We start from the raw sequence: 17960 nt of genomic DNA on the forward strand, positions 1-17960 counted from the left end.
TTTATTGAAATATACCTCAACTTATATCTTAGTACACATACCACACTTGTTTTTTTTTTTAAATTTGAAAATGAGATCTAGAAAATAATCCCACCATGGTAGAATTTAAATATTATTAGGTTAAAAATCAAGGAAGTAATATTTTCGGATAAAAATAAGAAACTGGTTATTGTAAAAATTTATGGGTGTTTCAAATTTTTTTTCATCAAGTTCCATCTTATCATTAACAAAATAAAGGAGAAGGCTGATAAATGAGGAAAAATGGTTGAAAAGAAGGAGGGGCAGAGCAGAGAGCCTAGGGTTTTAAGGGGTCGTTTGGTAGCTAGTTTGGAGGTGAAGAAAAGAACTTGCGAGTTCTAACTTATATTCCTATTTAACATAATATGTATTGATTTACACTCTGGTAAATTTGGAGCTAGTAAGTATTACTTATGAATTATAATGAATCATTTGCGTCTCAATTTAGTATTCTTAATCTGTATGCTCTATGTAGTAGGCCTAATAGAAGGTAAAGTTACAGGAAATAGTATTTTACTTTCCTACTTTGACCATGGATTTAGATAGTAAGCTGCTGAATTGATCCAATAGAGACTTAACTTTTGCTCTTAACATTTGATTCTATTACTGATTTTCCAGCTTTTGTGTGAGAGTACTGAAGTTCTTTGTCTAACTTTCACAAATTAGCTTAACTACAATTTCTTGTTGAGTTTGGATCGAGTATTCTTTTGGCATTATTTCGGGTTCAGTATTTTCGAGGTCAGATAGTTTTATGTCTATCAGTTCCTCTAACTTGATTGTTCATCTTCCTTCTGTTGAATAAATTGGTTGATTTCAAGAAAATGGTGTTAAAAAATATGTTGACCTTTAGACAATATTACATATTCTGTTTTGATTGTTCAATTCATGTTAGAGCAATATTTTGATCTACGCCTCGAACAGCAGTTAAATTCCCCAGTTTTAGAACATGTTATTAAAATGTAAAAGCCTTTTGTACTAGCAATGGTATCATTGCCTAGTACACAAAGACTCGTTCAGAAACTAGTTCAACATTAATTTTCCTGTAGACAACTTATTAGTATCATATTATGATTTGATTTAGCACATGCAGTAGGCAGAGACTAGACAAGAGTTTTTTTCTATCTGTTTGGAAATATTAAGAAATGTGGATACTTAGATGTATTTGCGGGGATGCTTTCATTCTGTTACAGTCAATAACAGTGTGAAATAACAGAGAAAAGAATAGAAGAAACCTTATTTCATGTGCATAAGTCATCAGTCTTGGGATTTGGAAATATAAGGTTTTGCAACCAAATACAAATCATTCTTCCTCCCTACTGTTGCACCAAAAGTCTCTGTCATGTCAAGGTCACTTGCTTCAATTCCATCAGGGAGTTTCCAGTCGAAATGAAATAGTAATTTGGCAAGTGGAAGTTCAACATTCGCAATTCCAAATAATATCCCTGGACATATCCTTCTGCCACCTCCAAATGGTATGTACTCAAGATTAGTCCCAAAGAAATCCAAGTCTGAATCTTGGAATCTTTCTGGTTCAAAGCATTCAGCATTTTTCCAGTGCTCTGGATGTCTACCTATTGCCCATGCATTGATGATGACTTTGGTTTTGGCAGGTATTTCATAGCCACCAATATCACATTTTTCTATAGCTTCTCTTGGTAGTAACAACGGTACTGGTGGATGCATTCGTAGTGTCTCTTTGATAACCAATTTCATATAATCTAACTTTTGAATTTCCGATTCTGTAATTTTACTTTTCCCTTTGAAAACCTGTCTCACCTCAGCTTGTGCTTTTTCCATCACTTGTGGATTCTTCATCATTTCTGAAATAGCCCACTCTAAAACTGTGGATGATGTGTCTGTTCCCCCTATGAACATTTCCTGAATTTGTACGGCCATATGACAAACTTTTAGTTCAAATGAATTGAGGTGATGTTAGTCACTCAGCAGTTATTAGAATTAGGCAAAATGATAAAAAACATTTTCTCTATGCTCTATGATAAGTAGTCAACATCAATATAATAATTTTGACATATCAAGCATTCAATTGTAAAGTAATAGTCCTCATGTATGATTTCCTTCTAGTGAGCAGATATTTTTGTGTGATTTGAGTAGAGACAAACATAATATGATGTTCCAAAAAAAGTTTTTTGAAAACTAAAGCTCTTCTTGTTTTAGAAAAGGGGATTATAAGGTTGAAAGAGCATACCAAAATGACAGATTTGAGAGTGTTTCTTGATAAGGGGATTTCTAAATCACCACTTTCTTGAACCCTAAGTAAAACATCAACCAAATCTTCCTTATACAACATGTCTCTCTTATTTGCCTTGTGCTCTTGTATTATATCCTCAAAGATTTTATCAACATTTTGGTGTACTTTCTCAAGTGCAGACCTCACTCCACTTAATGAGTGGAAAATTTTCAAGGAAGGAAATAAATCTGGTATATCAAAACCTCCTGATAGCTCTGTAATTGTTTTCATAGCTTTAATAAACTCATCTTTGTGTTTGCATTTCTTACCAAAGGCTGCCCTGGCAGTTATGTTATTCATCATCGAGAATATCATTTCACTAATATCAATAGGAACTTGTGGGTGTATCAATGAAATTGCTTCAATAAGATTCTCAACTTCCTCTTCCCTGATTGACTCAAATGATTGAACGCGCTTTGCACTTAAAAGCTCCAAGACACATACTTTTCTAAGCTGTCTCCAATTAGCCCCATAAGGAGAGAATGAAAGGGTGGGGCAGTTGTTGCTTAGAATCTGTACAGAAAGAAGTTGTGGCCTATTAGCAAAGATTAAGTCATGAGTCTTCAGTACCTCTTTTGCCACTTGTGGTGATGATACTATAACAGCAGAAACTTCACCAAGTTGTAGGTGCATCATGGGACCATATTTGTTTGACAAATTCTTGAAAGTATGGTGAGGTAATGAGCTAGATAACTGATGCAAATTCCCAATAAGTGGAAGTTTTCTAGGACCTGGAGGGAGTTTATACTGAATCTTGGATTTTTTCCATAGCTTCAGAGCTATGGCTACAAAGAGAAGGAAGGCAATAAGCATAGGAAAATTGGAGTGTTGAATCTCCATTATCATAGTAGAAGATCTGAAATCTAGAGTATCAGCTAGCCCTTTTTGCTGTAGAGTTGAACTCTGTTTTCTTTATATTCTTTTTTTCTCCAGTGAAAAATCTTATGATTGGACCATTTATCTCTTAATTTATCACAAAAAAATTCATGTACACACATCATTTCTTTATCTGCCTTTCACAAAAAGTGTTGACCAGAACTTGTTAAACATAATTTTTGTTGTCCCTTTTAACAATAAGTATTGCAAATTATTTTACTCCCTCCGTTTAAAAAAGAATGACCTCCTTTTCGTTTTAGCCTGTTTAAAAAAGAATGACTTTTTTTTTTTTTGGTAACATTTTAATTTCAGTTTTCCACATGACATGTTTAAGACCACAAAATTAAAAGACAATTTTGTATATTTGACATAACTTTAATTTAGGACCACAAGATTCAAAAATCTTCTTTATTTACATAAACTCCGTGCTAAGTCAAACCAGGTAATTCTTTGTAAAACGGAGGAAGTAGTTAACAATTGTATATATTTTTATTTGGTTAAATGGCTTACAGAAACAAGAATTGAGGAATCTTTTGTAATGATTAATGCAAAAGAGGACCTTTCAAGTTTCAAATGGCATACTATAGTGCGTATTAAAAAGAAAAAAACTCTCCTAATACATGTAATAGTACAGATCTTGAAAATGAATGTCTCTACATAGCCCAGTGCAACTTAATTATTCGATTAACATTGATTTTGTCAGAATGCAGTCCACCAAGGGCGACGCATGATTAGATATATGACCAAAATGGGGTCTCTTTATACCAATAGCAAAATCTTGGCTTTTTACGTAACTTAATTCCGTTTGGTTATGGATTAAAGCTTTTCTAAAAACAAAGTGATTTTTAATTCATGTACTTACATATTTTTTAAAGAAATATATCAGGCTCACAACAATTCGTTTAATACTCTCCCTCTATCTCTAATTACTTGTTCACTTTTGAATTGACACATCTATTAAGAAAATAATTAATGACATAGTAAGTTTATCATTTTATTCCTATAATTATGAAGTGGATGAAAAATTCTACATTTTTTCAAAATAATTAGTCATTTAATTGATGATATAATAGGTAAAAAATTTTATCCTTTTTTGATTTATCAAAATGAACAAATAATTAGAAATAACTATAAAAGAAAAAGTGAATAAGTTATTAAGGAGAGAAGGAGTATGAACACATAGCCTTATTTTTCTCATTCATTTGATGTTTTAGGATGTTATATATGACTGGCGGCCAAGGTTATTGAACAAATGCACCAGTCAAACCTAATTACTGAGGACCCATACACGTGGTGAGTCGTTAGTTACCGGTACAAATTCTTCTAACTCCACCTACCCCCAACGCCACCCCATTCAGCAGGCAGCTGCCATAGCCCGCCTACTGTATCGGAGTTCGGCGTGCATTTGCTTGCTCAAACCTGAACAACCATGGCTGCTTTGTGTGGCAATAGTATTTGGACTCCTCAAGCTCGAAATTGTTTCCAGCGGGGAATAACTAGTTCTAATTCGTTAAAGTTTTTACCTTTTCAAGTTAATCGTTGTAAGAGATTGTGGAGTAGGTCATTGAAGTGCAGGGTATTGGGGGAAACGGACGATGTGGGTTTTGAAGTGAGTAGTGCCATAAAAGACGATCTATTTGTTGGGTTTTTCAGAGAAGCATGGCCTTATTTTCTTGCACATCGAGGAAGCACGTTTGTTGTTTTAATCTCAGCTGAAATTGTTGATAGCCCTCATTTGGATCATCTTCTCATGGCATGTTCCCATTTTATTGTATTCCTTTCTGTTTTCTTGTTACTTAATTTCATTTTAATTGGCAGAGATGTTGTCTGTTGTCTTTAGATAATCTTTTCTGCTAAATTATTGCAGGATATCTCCCTCCTTCATGGTCTGGGAATCAAATTTGTTCTTGTACCAGGAACTCATGTTCAGATTGACCGGCTTCTGACTGAAAGGGGTGAGTGAAATTCTGATATATTCTATTTTTATGATATTTCTTGTTAATGGACAATGGAAATGTTTTGTTCTCTATTTCAAATACTGATAGCAGGTATTTTTTAATATTACTGTTTGAAATAAATATGTTATTCCTCTTAACAGTTTTAGCATCATTTAGATACCTTTTATATCGGAATTTATGATTTCTAAACTGAAGGTTCTCTTTTGTTGGGAATTTCAGTTTTCATTCTCATTGTCTCAGATTGATTTTCTTTTTCTAAAGATTCTTAATAAAGTAGTGTTGATTAGGAAAAGTGGGGTTAATTATGTATGCACTTCTGTTTCTCCTTAAGGCGATGATATATGCATCATTTATATTTCAGAATAAATAAAAGTTGTAAAGGAACTCTACAGCTTTAATGTTAAACGGCATCTACTTTTATTTTTGACTACTATATCTTCTTTTCTTTCATTTCCAAATACTGATGTTATTTATCTTCTTACAAGATTATTCTAAGATGAAAGTGATTTTGTTACTTCTTTTTAACAGGAAGTGAGGCCAAGTATGTAGGCCGCTACAGAATTACAGACACTGATTCACTCGAGGCAGCTATGGTTACATCTGGAAGAATTCGTCTCATGATAGAGGCGAAGTTGTCACCTGGCCCTTCATTGACTGGTGTCCGCCGACATGGAGATAATAGTCGCTGGCATGATAGTGTTGGTGTTGCCAGTGGTAATTTTCTATCAGCGAAGGTGCAAATTTGTCACCCACTGCCTGTTCATCTGTTCATTTTTGCTTTCTTTCCAAAATCTACATAAAGTGCCATCTACTCGCTTTACTAGATGTATAATCATTTTGGAGGTTTAAGTTTTATCATATATCTTCCATTGTAATGGTGATTTCATTTCAATTTGCTGGCAGAAAAGAGGAGTTGTCGAAGGAATTGATTATGCTTCAACTGGTGAAGTAAAGAAGGTAGATGTTTCTCGAATTCGCGAGAGGCTTGATCAGGATTCCATAGTGCTATTGAGCAATCTTGGTTATTCCAGCTCTGGAGAAGTATTAAACTGCAAGTATGCTATATGACTTTTGATAGGTATTTTTGTTGTGGATTTGCATAAACTGGTGCTGCATCATGTTTACATAATTTGTTACCTGCAAACAATAAATGCAGTCCAGGCAGCTAGATACTAAAGCTTAGTGATATGCTTCCAGCATCAATTTCAATCAAACTCGTATTTGACATGTCTGTGCTACTCTAACTTATCTAAAATCACTTTGTTACTGTTTAGCTGTTTGACAAGTACTCAAGGGATTTTGTGAAACACATTCACTTGTAAGTTTCACACCTTAAAGTTAAATATTAAAATCTCTGAAGATCAACGTACATTTAGATACAATTAAAGAAATCTAGAAAATTCACAAGGAAAGTACATTCTTAACCCTCTGCTCTATGTTTTATTCCTTCTATTTAAGTTAGTAGTCTTTTCCCATCTTTGAATACGTATAGGACAAATAAACTTTCATCTATATGAAGGGTGGCATTGATGGTATTCATTTCATTGAAGATTAACTTATTTGATGACTTCAACATACTACAAAAATACACTTGATAAGAGAAAGAACTTACTACGGTATGCTTGTCTGAAGCCGCATCTGGTCAGTAGTCAGCTTGATGTCGCTTCAACTCATGCATCATTCACTTCTATCCTGTAGAGAGATCAGATGATTCATTATGCCATTGGAGATGGTTTTTAGGTTTATATTGAATGTGTAGATGGCAATTGCTAGTTGATCAGGCTAAATAGTTTTCAGTTTAAAATTTAAACTTTGACACGTGCTCTGTTGTTCATGCAACTGTAGCTTCTCTTACCTTTTTTATTTTGCTTTGAGTTGTTAAGACTGATGATATGATCCGTTCAATTGAAGCACATATGAGGTTGCAACAGCTTGTGCCTTGGCTCTAGGAGCAGAAAAACTAATTTGTATCATAGACGGCCCAATTCTTGATGAGTCTAGCCGTCTCATTCGTTTCTTAACTCTTCAAGATGCTGATATGCTGGTCCGCAGACGAGCTGAGCAAAGTGAGACTGCTGCTAATTATGTAAAAGCTGTTAATCAGGAGGACTTCAATCGTTTAGGTTACCATGGTTCCAATGGATCGCTCCCTTCCCAAAATGGCGATGTTTATGGCCAAAGATACAATCCCACATTTCAGAATGGCATTGGTTTTGACAATGGAAATGGGCTTTGGTCTAGTGAACAAGGTTTTGCAATTGGAGGACAAGAGAAACTAAGCCGATCAAATGGTTACCTCTCAGAATTAGCTGCTGCTGCTTTTGTTTGCCGAGTAAGTTCCTGATAACACTAATCGAATTATCTTTTTACCATGCTTGGTCTTCGTAATGCTAACCTGTTACTGATGAATCTAGAAGATACAAAAGAAGTTTACAGATTATCTTGTAAACTCGCATCTCTTTGTTATTAATTTTCTTTTCTTTTTTTTGGTTTCCCATCCGGTGTCCGGAGCCCACATTGTAGCACCGACTAAATTCGGATCGCGCATTGCAGGGCCCATTCAAGGGTGTCGCTCCCAACAAGATTTTCTCCATAGAACCCAATACCTCTGGTTAAGGCTGATATGTGTGTTTCATGGATAGACAACTCGTTATTTTTACGCTAGTGATTGACTTTGTGCAGAATATTTTAAATATCCACTCTCCTAGTGGTCTTCCATCTTAATTGCTTTAAATGTGGAATTTTTCATTATTAAGAATATTGTCACCTCACTTATTAGCGTGATATCTTTATCTTGTCAAAACTCATTCAAATAATATATTTCTATTTCCATCAGGGAGGTGTTCAAAGAGTGCACCTGCTGGATGGCACTATTGGTGGAGTTTTACTAAAGGAATTGTTCCAAAGAGATGGAGTTGGGACAATGGTTGCTAGGTATGAACATTCTGAAGAATATTAGTTGTGATTACTGTTTCAAGATCTGTTAATTCAATTGCCAAATTTGGATCACTAGTCCTGGACTTGTCAGACTAATCCTCCTTTGCTTTTATGCTTAAAATACGAGGGTTGGAAGCATAGCGTGCATGTAGAAAACCATGTTATTACTTGGTCCAATTTCTCTGTCAAAAAGTGCTTAAAGTACTAAGAGTTGGAAGCTTATCGGGAATATATAACTATTGTGCTATTGTTCAATCTGATTTGGACACTTATACTTCATACTTATCAGGAATTTCTGTACAACTCAAAGATCTGGTCATCATCAATAAATTGGTTCAGAAGTTAATGAAATGTTTAACCAGCTCTCTTGTCTTTCCAAAAGAAACTTTATCCTCCTCTTACCTTTGATCAGCAGTATCTTAAAAACTGCACGACCAGTGAGAACCAGGATGTTATGACATTGAATATCAATACCTTCCAAAAGTTTCCAGGATGTTATCTTAGTTTATGCTTATGTTAATCCCATCAGCTAACACGTGCATGAATCTGTGGTTCAGCGATCTTTATGAAGGAGCACGGATGGCCAGGGTGTCAGATGTTCCTGGAATAAAGCAGTTGTTACAACCGCTAGAAGAGTCTGGAACATTGATCAGAAGGACTGAGGAAGAGGTTACACCTAATGCTTGTCATTATTCAGATTTATCTAGTCAGCTTCTGTTTTATCTTTGTTGGCTTATGTTTTTTTAACCATAATCTTTCATTGTTTAACTTGTTCTAGCTGGTGAAAGCACTGCACTCGTTCATTATTGTGGAGAGAGAGGGCCATATTATAGCATGTGCAGCTCTCTTTCCTTACTTTGAAGAAAAATGTGGGGAGGTTGCTGCTATTGCTGTTTCTCCTGATTGTCGTGGCCAAGGACAGGGAGACAAGTTACTCGGTATGGTGACTCTTTTCTCATAATAGAACCATTTATTCTTCCACATTGAAGTCATATGAGCACTTTCGACGATATTTTAGTTATCCTATTTAATCCATATTGGAATTGCAAGCACATTAGCAAGAGAGTACTAGTGTATGTGTGTCCCAAAGACCACCGCCTGGTCCATTATGGAATGAACTTATAACCATGGAATCTAACTCTATTATCAGATTATGAGCCTTTTTTGGCAAGCTTTTAAAAATTGCTTATTTTGAGAAACACTTTTGTCAAAATAGCTTCCCAGAGAATTATTTTTGGAGAGAAACAGTTTGTGTTTGGCTAATTCATTTGAGAAGTGCTTCATATCGTATTCGATAAATGGATTTTGGACAATCTTTTTAATAGTGATTTTGAGCATCCATATTGACCAATAATTTTGTATTCCAAAATTTTGCAGATTATATTGAAAAGAAAGCATCTTCCCTTGGATTGCAAATGCTCTTCCTACTAACAACTCGCACAGCTGATTGGTACTCTCTTCTCACATTTCTACCTTTTATTCCCATGGCATTCAGTAGTTTACTGATAGTATCATACATTCTACTTTCAATTGAGCAAGTGAACATAGTTTGTCCAAGTGGAGGTTTGGACACTTAACTAATTGGCAATTGCCCAATGACAGCTTAGAGTAATGTAAATAAAACAAATTTGTGATATTTAAGCTGAATTTGAGTATGTTTGACGTCTTAACAAGAAGAAAAATAAATTGAAAGACCATCATGGGTGTTTTAAATAAGACAGACACTTGCCTAAAAGAACGAAAAAAGTGCAAGGGCACTTTAAACAGCGCAACATATGTGTTAGGCAACTACTTGGGACTTTTGTTACATTTACAGCCTATCTCCTGTATTCCTCCTCCTTTTTTGCTCAGAAGTAAAAAAGTATAGTTTTGGCTTCTTCATAGATTCTTGTTGAGTCTCCATAAAGTGTGCTCAAAAGTTACTTCTCTTATAGACATTCGTTGTCTGTTATTCGTTATCCGAGAAGACAAGTTGTACGTTTCTAAGTTGGAAAAGAAATCAAACTACACAGTGCTCATTGTTTAAATTAGAGGATAGCAACAATGTTGTTAAATCCAGACCGCTAAAGAAAAGAAAAACATGAACAGTTGATTGATGCAAAAAGCTAACACAGGTCAGACCAAGAGGAGAAGAAGAGAGCTGGCTGTAACTTGATTCGCTTTGAATGCTTAGAAAAGTCAAAAGGCATTTAAGGGTTCTTCAACTGATCAGCGAGCTTATTGGTCATGATATGTTGATAGTTCATATATTATGCAGTTTTATATTTGAGAGATCAATCGCAGCCTGCTACTCCATAAAGTTTGAATTTTTTATTTCTGTCTTACCTCTTGCATCATTTAATTTATTGATCAGAGTTCTTCATTTTATTAATTCATATCTTTAGATACAAGGTTTGTAGTTGTTGCAAGACTTGGATAATGAGTATGTCTTCAATAAATGAACGTTGGATGAATCATATTCACCTTCCACAACGTTACTACAAGTAGAAAACCACCTTCTTAATTCTTTAAGCTAGTCCAATATTTTATTGATGCCAAGATTATTATTTGTCACAGGTTTGTGAGGCGTGGCTTTTCCGAATGTTCCATTGATCATTTACCAGAGGAAAGAAGGAAAAAGATCAATCTTGCCCGTAGATCAAAGTATTACATGAAGAAGCTGCTACCCGATAAAAGTGGTATACGTATCGATTGCACCTTCGCATAGGAATCAAAGGTTTTTCATCTGTCTGTGTACAAGCTCATATTTAGTGAAGTAGAAATTGTTCCTGACAACTCAAGTCATTATATAGGGGGGAGATTGATCTTTGTTGTTACTGCCTGCTATTTTCTTTTGCGCTAGGTTTGGAAGAGAAATTTGATTACGATGTATGCTTAAATCTACGTCAATTAACGGATCTTTTCTTTTGTGGGTTCTTGGTCTAAATGTTTTAAAATAATGAGGAGAAATTCTTGATAGAAGTTTCATAAATATTATTCTAAATTCATTGGCTTCTCCCTACCCACTCTACACCCTCCAACCCTCTATCATACTACCCCCACTACCCATACATGTTCCATCTAATAGTGTTTTGTTAGATTACATGTGAATACAATGAGAATAATATCTCTTTTTTTGTTACGTATCAAACACTAGAAAATAAAAAAGAGATTCACTAATTTTTCAAGAAAACATTTTAATTTATAGCAAACAAAACATTTTTCTTCATACTGATAGTGTGCTTGGGATCTTGGTTAAAGCTCTAAATTTTGGGTCGTAATTAATAAGTTTCGAGGGCTTTCTTCAATTCTTCCAGGCACTTAACTTTTCCCCTATTTTTTTCACAAGATTTCCACTTGTATGCTTCGATAATTGAAAAAGTAAAATCAGTTTGGATGGCTAGATATACACAAACTTAGGAACGTAGTTTCAACAGTTTCTATATTTTTGGAAAATAAAAAATAAGCACTCTCTTTTTTTTTTTTCTTTTTCTCTTTTTGATTTTGTCATTCACCACTCAAGCCTTTTAATCGATATGAGAAGGGAAATTAGAACTAGTTTGAATTCGTGTCTCTATCTAGAGCGTCATATGATTAGTACACCAGAAAAAGTGTGGTTTCCTCGTACTTGAACAAGAAACAAACTCAACCAACAATCACACACTTCGTAAGAAATTTGTATTGGACACTCCACTGCACACTAATTTCTTTTGGAGAAAAAACAAGGCTACAAGTATTTTGACACACCATAATGTCCTACTAACCTCCAATAACCACTACAAAGTAGGATCAGGTATAACACCCGGAAATTGCTTCATAAAGGTTTTAAGACATTACATGTACTTGTGGATTTTTCATAAGTTTGATTTATTAAATCCTTCATGAAGGAAATCTGCCCAACTTTAGAGAAGGTGAAGAAAAAGAAAAAAAAATGCAAGGCATTGGGTAGAACATCCACAAGCACCTCAAGTACTTGAATTGAAGTAGAAAATAAATTATTCTGCTGTCTTGGGAGGTCCCTTCCACTTGAAGTTGTCCGCATATGACTTGATCTGCAAAAAACACGGCAGTTTATAAAGAAAGTTAAACGCAGATAACTAAAGGCCCGTTGTGTTAGGTTTTGTTGTGTGTGTTAAACGAATATATACTATCCTTTGAGCCAGTCAATAATTATTTTTTTAAGAAAAACTTTGAAGTGCTTGTAGTTTAAAAGTTTTGATCAGTTCCTATGTGACAGCATTACATCAAACTAGAAAGTTTGTTGCCTTGGTATATCTGCAGATGTGAGAGGAATTTGGAATTGTGCGTGACCGAAAGGTCCTTCTTCAAAAATCAGGAAAACAATCTAGGCTTTTAAACCGATAAAGATGGCACCAAAAAAATCATAAGGTTATTGTGTCTCCCTATACATGTGTCTACAGACAACTACTTCAATTTCCTAAGCAAACAAGGGAACAAGAGTTTTCACAATCCCAAGAGGAAATAAACCAGCCAAGATGTCTAAATCAGATTTTGTAGTATAGACTAACCTTTAACAATGGTGTGTGTCGTTTCTTAACCTGCAGATCCAAAAAAAAAAAGGGTGTACCACATAAGCATCTTGTTGAAACCAAACACAAAAGGTGCTTCTGTTTATTTCTTAATATAAACCAAAAATGTTTAGATTAAAGCTTGATGCTCCCACTTAGTGGTATTTCATTGGGAATGTTGTTGTTACTGTTGTAAAGCTTGATGCTGATAGCTAATGCAAGGCTCTGCGATAAAACGAAAGGAAACTGCAAAATCTTGAATTTACATCTGGGTTTTTGGTTTTCTTGTTCGTGATATGAAACTTTACCTGTTTTTTGTCGATCTGTTAGAAATACTGAGATTTGTCTCAACTTATCAATATTCTAATACAGTAATACCAAATTGAAGTCAGACTTGAATATGTGAGGCATTAAATGATTATTTCACAGCACATAACTTGTCAGATTGAAAGGACGTTGGGCTTGCATAGAGGATTAAAAGGCTTGAATGGTCAGAGTTTTTAGAGGTGCCAAAACCTAAAATTACATACTAATTCATGCCTTTTCCTAACATGGAGTATTTCAAGAACTTGTTCATAATTGGGTGGAAAGGAGTCAAAGAGCTTTTAGGTGTCAAAACCGAAAATCCTAGACTAATTCAAATCTTCCCAGATATGGGGTATTTAAAGACCTTTGATTATAATCATGCAACAGGGAAGGGGGCAATCTCCACTCAACCCCCACCCTTCATGGCCCATGCATCTAGTATAAGTTTCTTCTGTTAATTCCAGAATACTTGTGAGAAGTTGGAACCAACAAAGGTCATTAAGCTACCAAAAACACAATAGAAGTGTAAGAAACTCAATGATGTACCGTATATTCCCAGCCATGCTTTTCAGCAAATGCTTTTGCAGCTTCTTCACTCTCAAAACTAAGTGCTGAATCACCAACATTGGCATATGGATCCCCTGTGGATGTCCACCCCATCAATGGATTCTCCCATCTACATAAAGAAGAAAGAAACATTTATCACCCTTATCATAAAACTTGGCAATATCTATAAGCTAAAGAAATTAGTTTTAGAACAATAACTTGCAACTAGCAGAGTAAATCAAGACAGCATATACAATTGATTAAGAAAAAGACAGGAATCTGAATGGCAGAATCCTATAAACAGGTAAAAGGAAATGGATTTTCGAACTTAAAAGATGGAAATACTACAACTCTAGTGATGCTACGTCGCCAAACAATCCACCTTAAAAACAAACTTTTATTCCTCAAATCTTAAAGATACAGGGAGTTGCAATCGGAAATTAGAACAAAATAGCTAATTTCATACGTGGTCATCCAACTTCCAATTTATTGCACCAAAGTGATATAACTAACTGTTATAACATGAAAACTCCATTCGGCTTATATAGGATATACTGTAGAAAATTAAAAAAGGCAAGAGATGCTCAAATAAGTCTGGAAACATAAGTAGGTTGTCATTTCAGCAACTAAAAAACGTAATATCCACGTGACACCACTTCCAAGAATATAAATCCATTTCCAAACCTAAAAAAATGATGTGTCACACAATAAAGACATCGGGTATTAGGTTGGATCGGAAAAATATTGTTGTTCATTTAAGTGGCGCCACGTAGATATTATCTAAGGTGAGTTGCTGACGTGGCTATACTTGTATGGAAATTTTATACATTTTAGGAACCTAATTGTGTTTTCTATGACCAGATTTTAGCATTATTATTGTTTTTTATTTAATGTGATATTTGGGCCTAGTTAGTGTCATTTTCCATTACAAAAATTATTTTTATAGCTTTGGTGCACTAAATTTTTAGTTGGATGACCATCCATGAAATTACCCTGGATAAAATAGTTTGATCCGCATAGAGGAGAGTATAAAGCTTTTACCATGGACATAAATTATGAGTGCTTCTCTCTCAGTATCTTCAGATATGAATATACACTTTTTTCATCACAATCAGCACAAATTTTTCTACTTAAGTAACCTCGAAGAAACGCAGTCTGGCTAAGCTGAATTCAATGAATGGGGTTCTTTCACTATTGAAGTTTAAAGTTAGTCAAGAACTGATCTTTACAGCATAGTAAGAACTCTGGACTCCTATTAGTAATTTCTTTTTGTGAACCCCGAGAGTTTTGGCTATGTCAAAACCAACACGCCTTCCTAATTACCTCCCTCCACGACCAAAAAACCCCATAATCAGAGGCACCAACATTGTATTAAATGATACTCCCTCAGTCCCATTTTATGCGGCACCCTTTCCTTTTTAGTCCGCCCCAAAAAGAATGTCACCTTACTATAATTGGAAACAATTTAATTTTAAAATTCCCTTTTTACCTTAATGAAATGATTTACAGCCACACAAATATTCAAGGATTGTTTTAGACCACCAGTTTCAAAAGTCTTCCCTTTTTTCTTAAGCACCATGCCAAGTCAAACGGTGCCACATAAAATGGTACAAAGGGAGTAGATAAAAAGGAGGACAATCACGTCCACATCTCTATAATTATATGAACCACTAAAGGAAAATAAGTTCACAATCTCTTTAACCTTCACGACTAAGCACTGTAATCAATCACCAAACTACCTGTTGTGGTCCAAATTTCATAGTTAACATTGCATTTTGTGAATAGACACCTAGGCACAATGAAACTTATAGTCTGTACTTATCAAAACTTTCTTTCAGGTTTTCTCTCTGTTTCTTCTTGTTTACTTCAGGACGGAAGGATAAGGTAGATGAGTTTGTATATTGTAATTACTGTACAAAGTCCTGCAGGATTTTGTGCTGGCTAAAAATAGACTAATATTGGTGAACCATGCTAACTTATTAATACTGAAAAGAAAAGGAAGATATCCAGAATCATACTTCTGGGTAGACATGAAATTGATTTTCCATCTGCCAACTTTTCCAGAGCCCTGTTGACTAGCAGTCCGAGCAGGTGAGAAAATCACAACCTGGTGAGCAAACATGATTAACTACCAAAAAAGGGGCATGTGCATAAGATCTAATCCACTAACTGAGAGCAATTTTCCACGTGAAGAGGTAGAAAATATATGTACTAAAAGAAAGATTAGGATCATTTGGCACCTTTAAACACTACAAGAAATTTGAGAATATAAGAGTCCAATATAAGAAATTGAACAAGCCAATACATTTGTATATTACCAAAATTGAAAGAGAGGGCAAACCATGCACATGAAAGGAAAAATATGGGATAAATAAAAAAATAGACAGGAACATAGAGAGAAAGAAGTGTGAATTAGCATCGAGAGGACACCATCCCATGAACTATACTACGTACTTCATTTCTTGAATAATTCTTTTTTTTTAATGACAGAAATTACTAATTCTAAATAATTCACTTTTCACATTAGTAGTTCCAAATCAAACACCAAAAGTTAAGTCTAGACTACAGGCCAACCAATTTTAAAGAGTTCTTTGTTGGCTGCAACAACTTGAAGTTTAAAACTCTACCCATCTCATAATCAAGTTCAAGGCAATCAAAAGCAATCTGTAAAACTATTTAACTAAATTTGTGCAGAAACGGATGAAAAACCTCCGTGGGGAAAAAGTTTGCATTAACCCAAGATGGGGTCTGATATTAAGGCTTAGTCAATTCAAGCTCTAGAAGGTCCAAGTTCAACTTAATACTTGCCAAGCAAAAACTACTCCCTACCATGAAAACTTTGAACTTTTTACTTGTCAAAAGTGTCTAAGAAGCTATGGGCTCTTCTACATCATTGAATAGGAGAGGAGCGAGGAAGACAAAAGGAGGACGAAAAAAGAATAGTCTTTGGATTAGAGTCGACATAAATTCTCAAAGGCAAAAATGAAAAGCAATCAATCAACTACGTCAATCCCAAATCAATTGATTCCAACTATATGAATCCTCCATATCCATTCCCCAAATCATTTGCTAACCCTAAATAGCGGAATCCATGGATCTGCTATAGAAGCCCTAATAAATTGGCAACGTACAATGAAGATTTTCATACACCTAAATGACCTGAGAAAAGAACAGATATTAGCTAAGAGGCATAAAGAAAGGAAATTATACCCTTCTACGAAGATGTTCATCTGGAATACCAGAGACCATACCGATCTCTCCGGGTTTGATTTCGACCAACGCTTCTGACGCAAATTGTCTCCATATCGGCGTCAGAGAGGATCTCCAGGCGGCTTGAGAGGAATGCGTCGCTATTCGTCGGAGAGAGCTAGCCATTTCCCTGAGATGATAGAATCCGGCAGAAGTGATGAAGCCAGAAAAATTACTTTGCCCTTTGTATTTTTATTTTCACGGTGATGTGGCGTTTGCCTCGTATAAATTCACGCATATAATACTCTGCTCGCATACGAGTATTTTGTACTAGGATGTATTTAGGCGAATAATTACATAAAATTTATGCTCCTCGTGTAAGATACAAAAAAAAATCAAAATATTTAATTTTGATCCTGATTTCGAGTATAGATTTAATTTAAAATAATTTTTTGGAAGGGGAAATCAAAATCAACTGAATATGTATATGAACTAATTATTGAGATAAAAACTTCATTTAATTTGCTCACTTATTTGAATAATACAATTACATTTTAAATAATTGTAATCTTTTATTTATGACCATCATAAAAATATTACCTTATCTATGGCTTAAGTCATCGGTGGCCCCTTAAAGTTGTCCGCATAATTCACTTAGACATCTCAATTTTAAGGGGCGGTTGATAAGGCACAATAAATATTTGTTCACACTACCTTTTGTTGTCTATAAATAGAGGAAATTCTTTTCATTTTAAAACAACGAAAAATCTGAACCTCTTCTTCTTCTTCTTCACAATTAAATATTTGTGTACTTTTCTCATGTTGAATGACCCACTAACACCATTGCTTATGTTACAGATCTTGATATGTATTTTTACAGTCATTAATTTATGCTTATGTTATTAAGGATAAATGATAAAGTGTAATAATTTTCATTTTCCTTTACATTATTAATGTTTGTTACTATGTAATTTTGTATGTAAGATAATATAGTGTTTTAGTTTTAATGACTGATAGATTTTAATTTATAAATTCCGTGATATTAAATTCCCCGCAAAGAGCGGGTAATTTTACTAGTGAAGAACATAAATAAAAATGAAGAAAATTTTTATGTTGTACTTTTAATGACAAGTTTCTTCATTTCCACTTTTTCATTTTAAAAATAAACGTCATATCTTTTATTTTTTTTAAAAATAATGGATGAACATCAAATAAATTTTAGAATTTCTGTACATTATTGTGTGAAAAATAATCGACAAAAGTTTGTTGATCTTCTTTTTAAAACAATAAATTAAATAACACCACATTTTTTTTCCATGTCTAACCTATTTGGACTAACTCAAATACCAGCTTTCTAATTTTTCATTCAACTAA

General features: G+C 34.5%; 3 protein-coding genes across 3 annotated transcripts; 1 reads left to right on the forward strand and 2 right to left on the reverse strand.

The window, feature by feature from the left end:
* Positions 1-1029: 1029 nt before the first annotated feature.
* Positions 1030-3129, reverse strand: LOC125822658 (desmethyl-deoxy-podophyllotoxin synthase-like). The gene is made up of 2 exons (XM_049502086.1): positions 2225-3129; positions 1030-1896 (listed from the first exon to the last, which is right to left on the reverse strand). Exons 1-2 carry the CDS (start codon positions 3110-3112, stop codon positions 1273-1275), a joined length of 1512 nt encoding a protein of 503 aa, XP_049358043.1. The 5' UTR covers positions 3113-3129; the 3' UTR covers positions 1030-1272.
* Positions 3130-4431: 1302 nt separating this feature from the next.
* Positions 4432-11003, forward strand: LOC125821994 (probable amino-acid acetyltransferase NAGS1, chloroplastic). The gene is made up of 10 exons (XM_049501368.1): positions 4432-4895; positions 5010-5097; positions 5629-5834; positions 6004-6155; positions 7012-7432; positions 7937-8034; positions 8595-8706; positions 8816-8975; positions 9415-9487; positions 10594-11003. Exons 1-10 carry the CDS (start codon positions 4572-4574, stop codon positions 10742-10744), a joined length of 1785 nt encoding a protein of 594 aa, XP_049357325.1. The 5' UTR covers positions 4432-4571; the 3' UTR covers positions 10745-11003.
* An 810-nt stretch (positions 11004-11813) lies between these two features.
* On the reverse strand, positions 11814-16889 carry LOC125821995 (NADH dehydrogenase [ubiquinone] iron-sulfur protein 4, mitochondrial). The gene is made up of 5 exons (XM_049501369.1): positions 16608-16889; positions 15416-15504; positions 13398-13527; positions 12546-12575; positions 11814-12068 (listed from the first exon to the last, which is right to left on the reverse strand). Exons 1-5 carry the CDS (start codon positions 16770-16772, stop codon positions 12012-12014), a joined length of 471 nt encoding a protein of 156 aa, XP_049357326.1. The 5' UTR covers positions 16773-16889; the 3' UTR covers positions 11814-12011.
* Positions 16890-17960: the final 1071 nt, after the last annotated feature.

The sequence above is a fragment of the Solanum verrucosum genome, unplaced genomic scaffold (genome assembly GCF_900185275.1).
Source record: "Solanum verrucosum unplaced genomic scaffold, falcon-dt-bn FXZP01000103.1, whole genome shotgun sequence".
Lineage (NCBI taxonomy): Eukaryota > Viridiplantae > Streptophyta > Magnoliopsida > Solanales > Solanaceae > Solanum > Solanum verrucosum.

Coding starts and splice junctions, on each gene's coding strand:
- LOC125822658 (XM_049502086.1), bottom strand. CDS start 3,112: ATGATAATGGAGATTCAACACTCCAATTTTCCTATGCTTATTGCCTTC. Junction 1,897..2,224: donor CTCTCAAATCTGTCATTTTG/GTATGCTCTTTC, acceptor GTACAAATTCAG/GAAATGTTCATAGGGGGAAC.
- LOC125821994 (XM_049501368.1), top strand. CDS start 4,572: ATGGCTGCTTTGTGTGGCAATAGTATTTGGACTCCTCAAGCTCGAAAT. Junction 8,707..8,815: donor TCAGAAGGACTGAGGAAGAG/GTTACACCTAAT, acceptor AACTTGTTCTAG/CTGGTGAAAGCACTGCACTC. Junction 9,488..10,593: donor ACAACTCGCACAGCTGATTG/GTACTCTCTTCT, acceptor TATTTGTCACAG/GTTTGTGAGGCGTGGCTTTT.
- LOC125821995 (XM_049501369.1), bottom strand. CDS start 16,772: ATGGCTAGCTCTCTCCGACGAATAGCGACGCATTCCTCTCAAGCCGCC. Junction 15,505..16,607: donor ATGAACATCTTCGTAGAAGG/GTATAATTTCCT, acceptor TTTGCTCACCAG/GTTGTGATTTTCTCACCTGC. Junction 13,528..15,415: donor AATTTCATGTCTACCCAGAA/GTATGATTCTGG, acceptor TTCTTTATGTAG/ATGGGAGAATCCATTGATGG.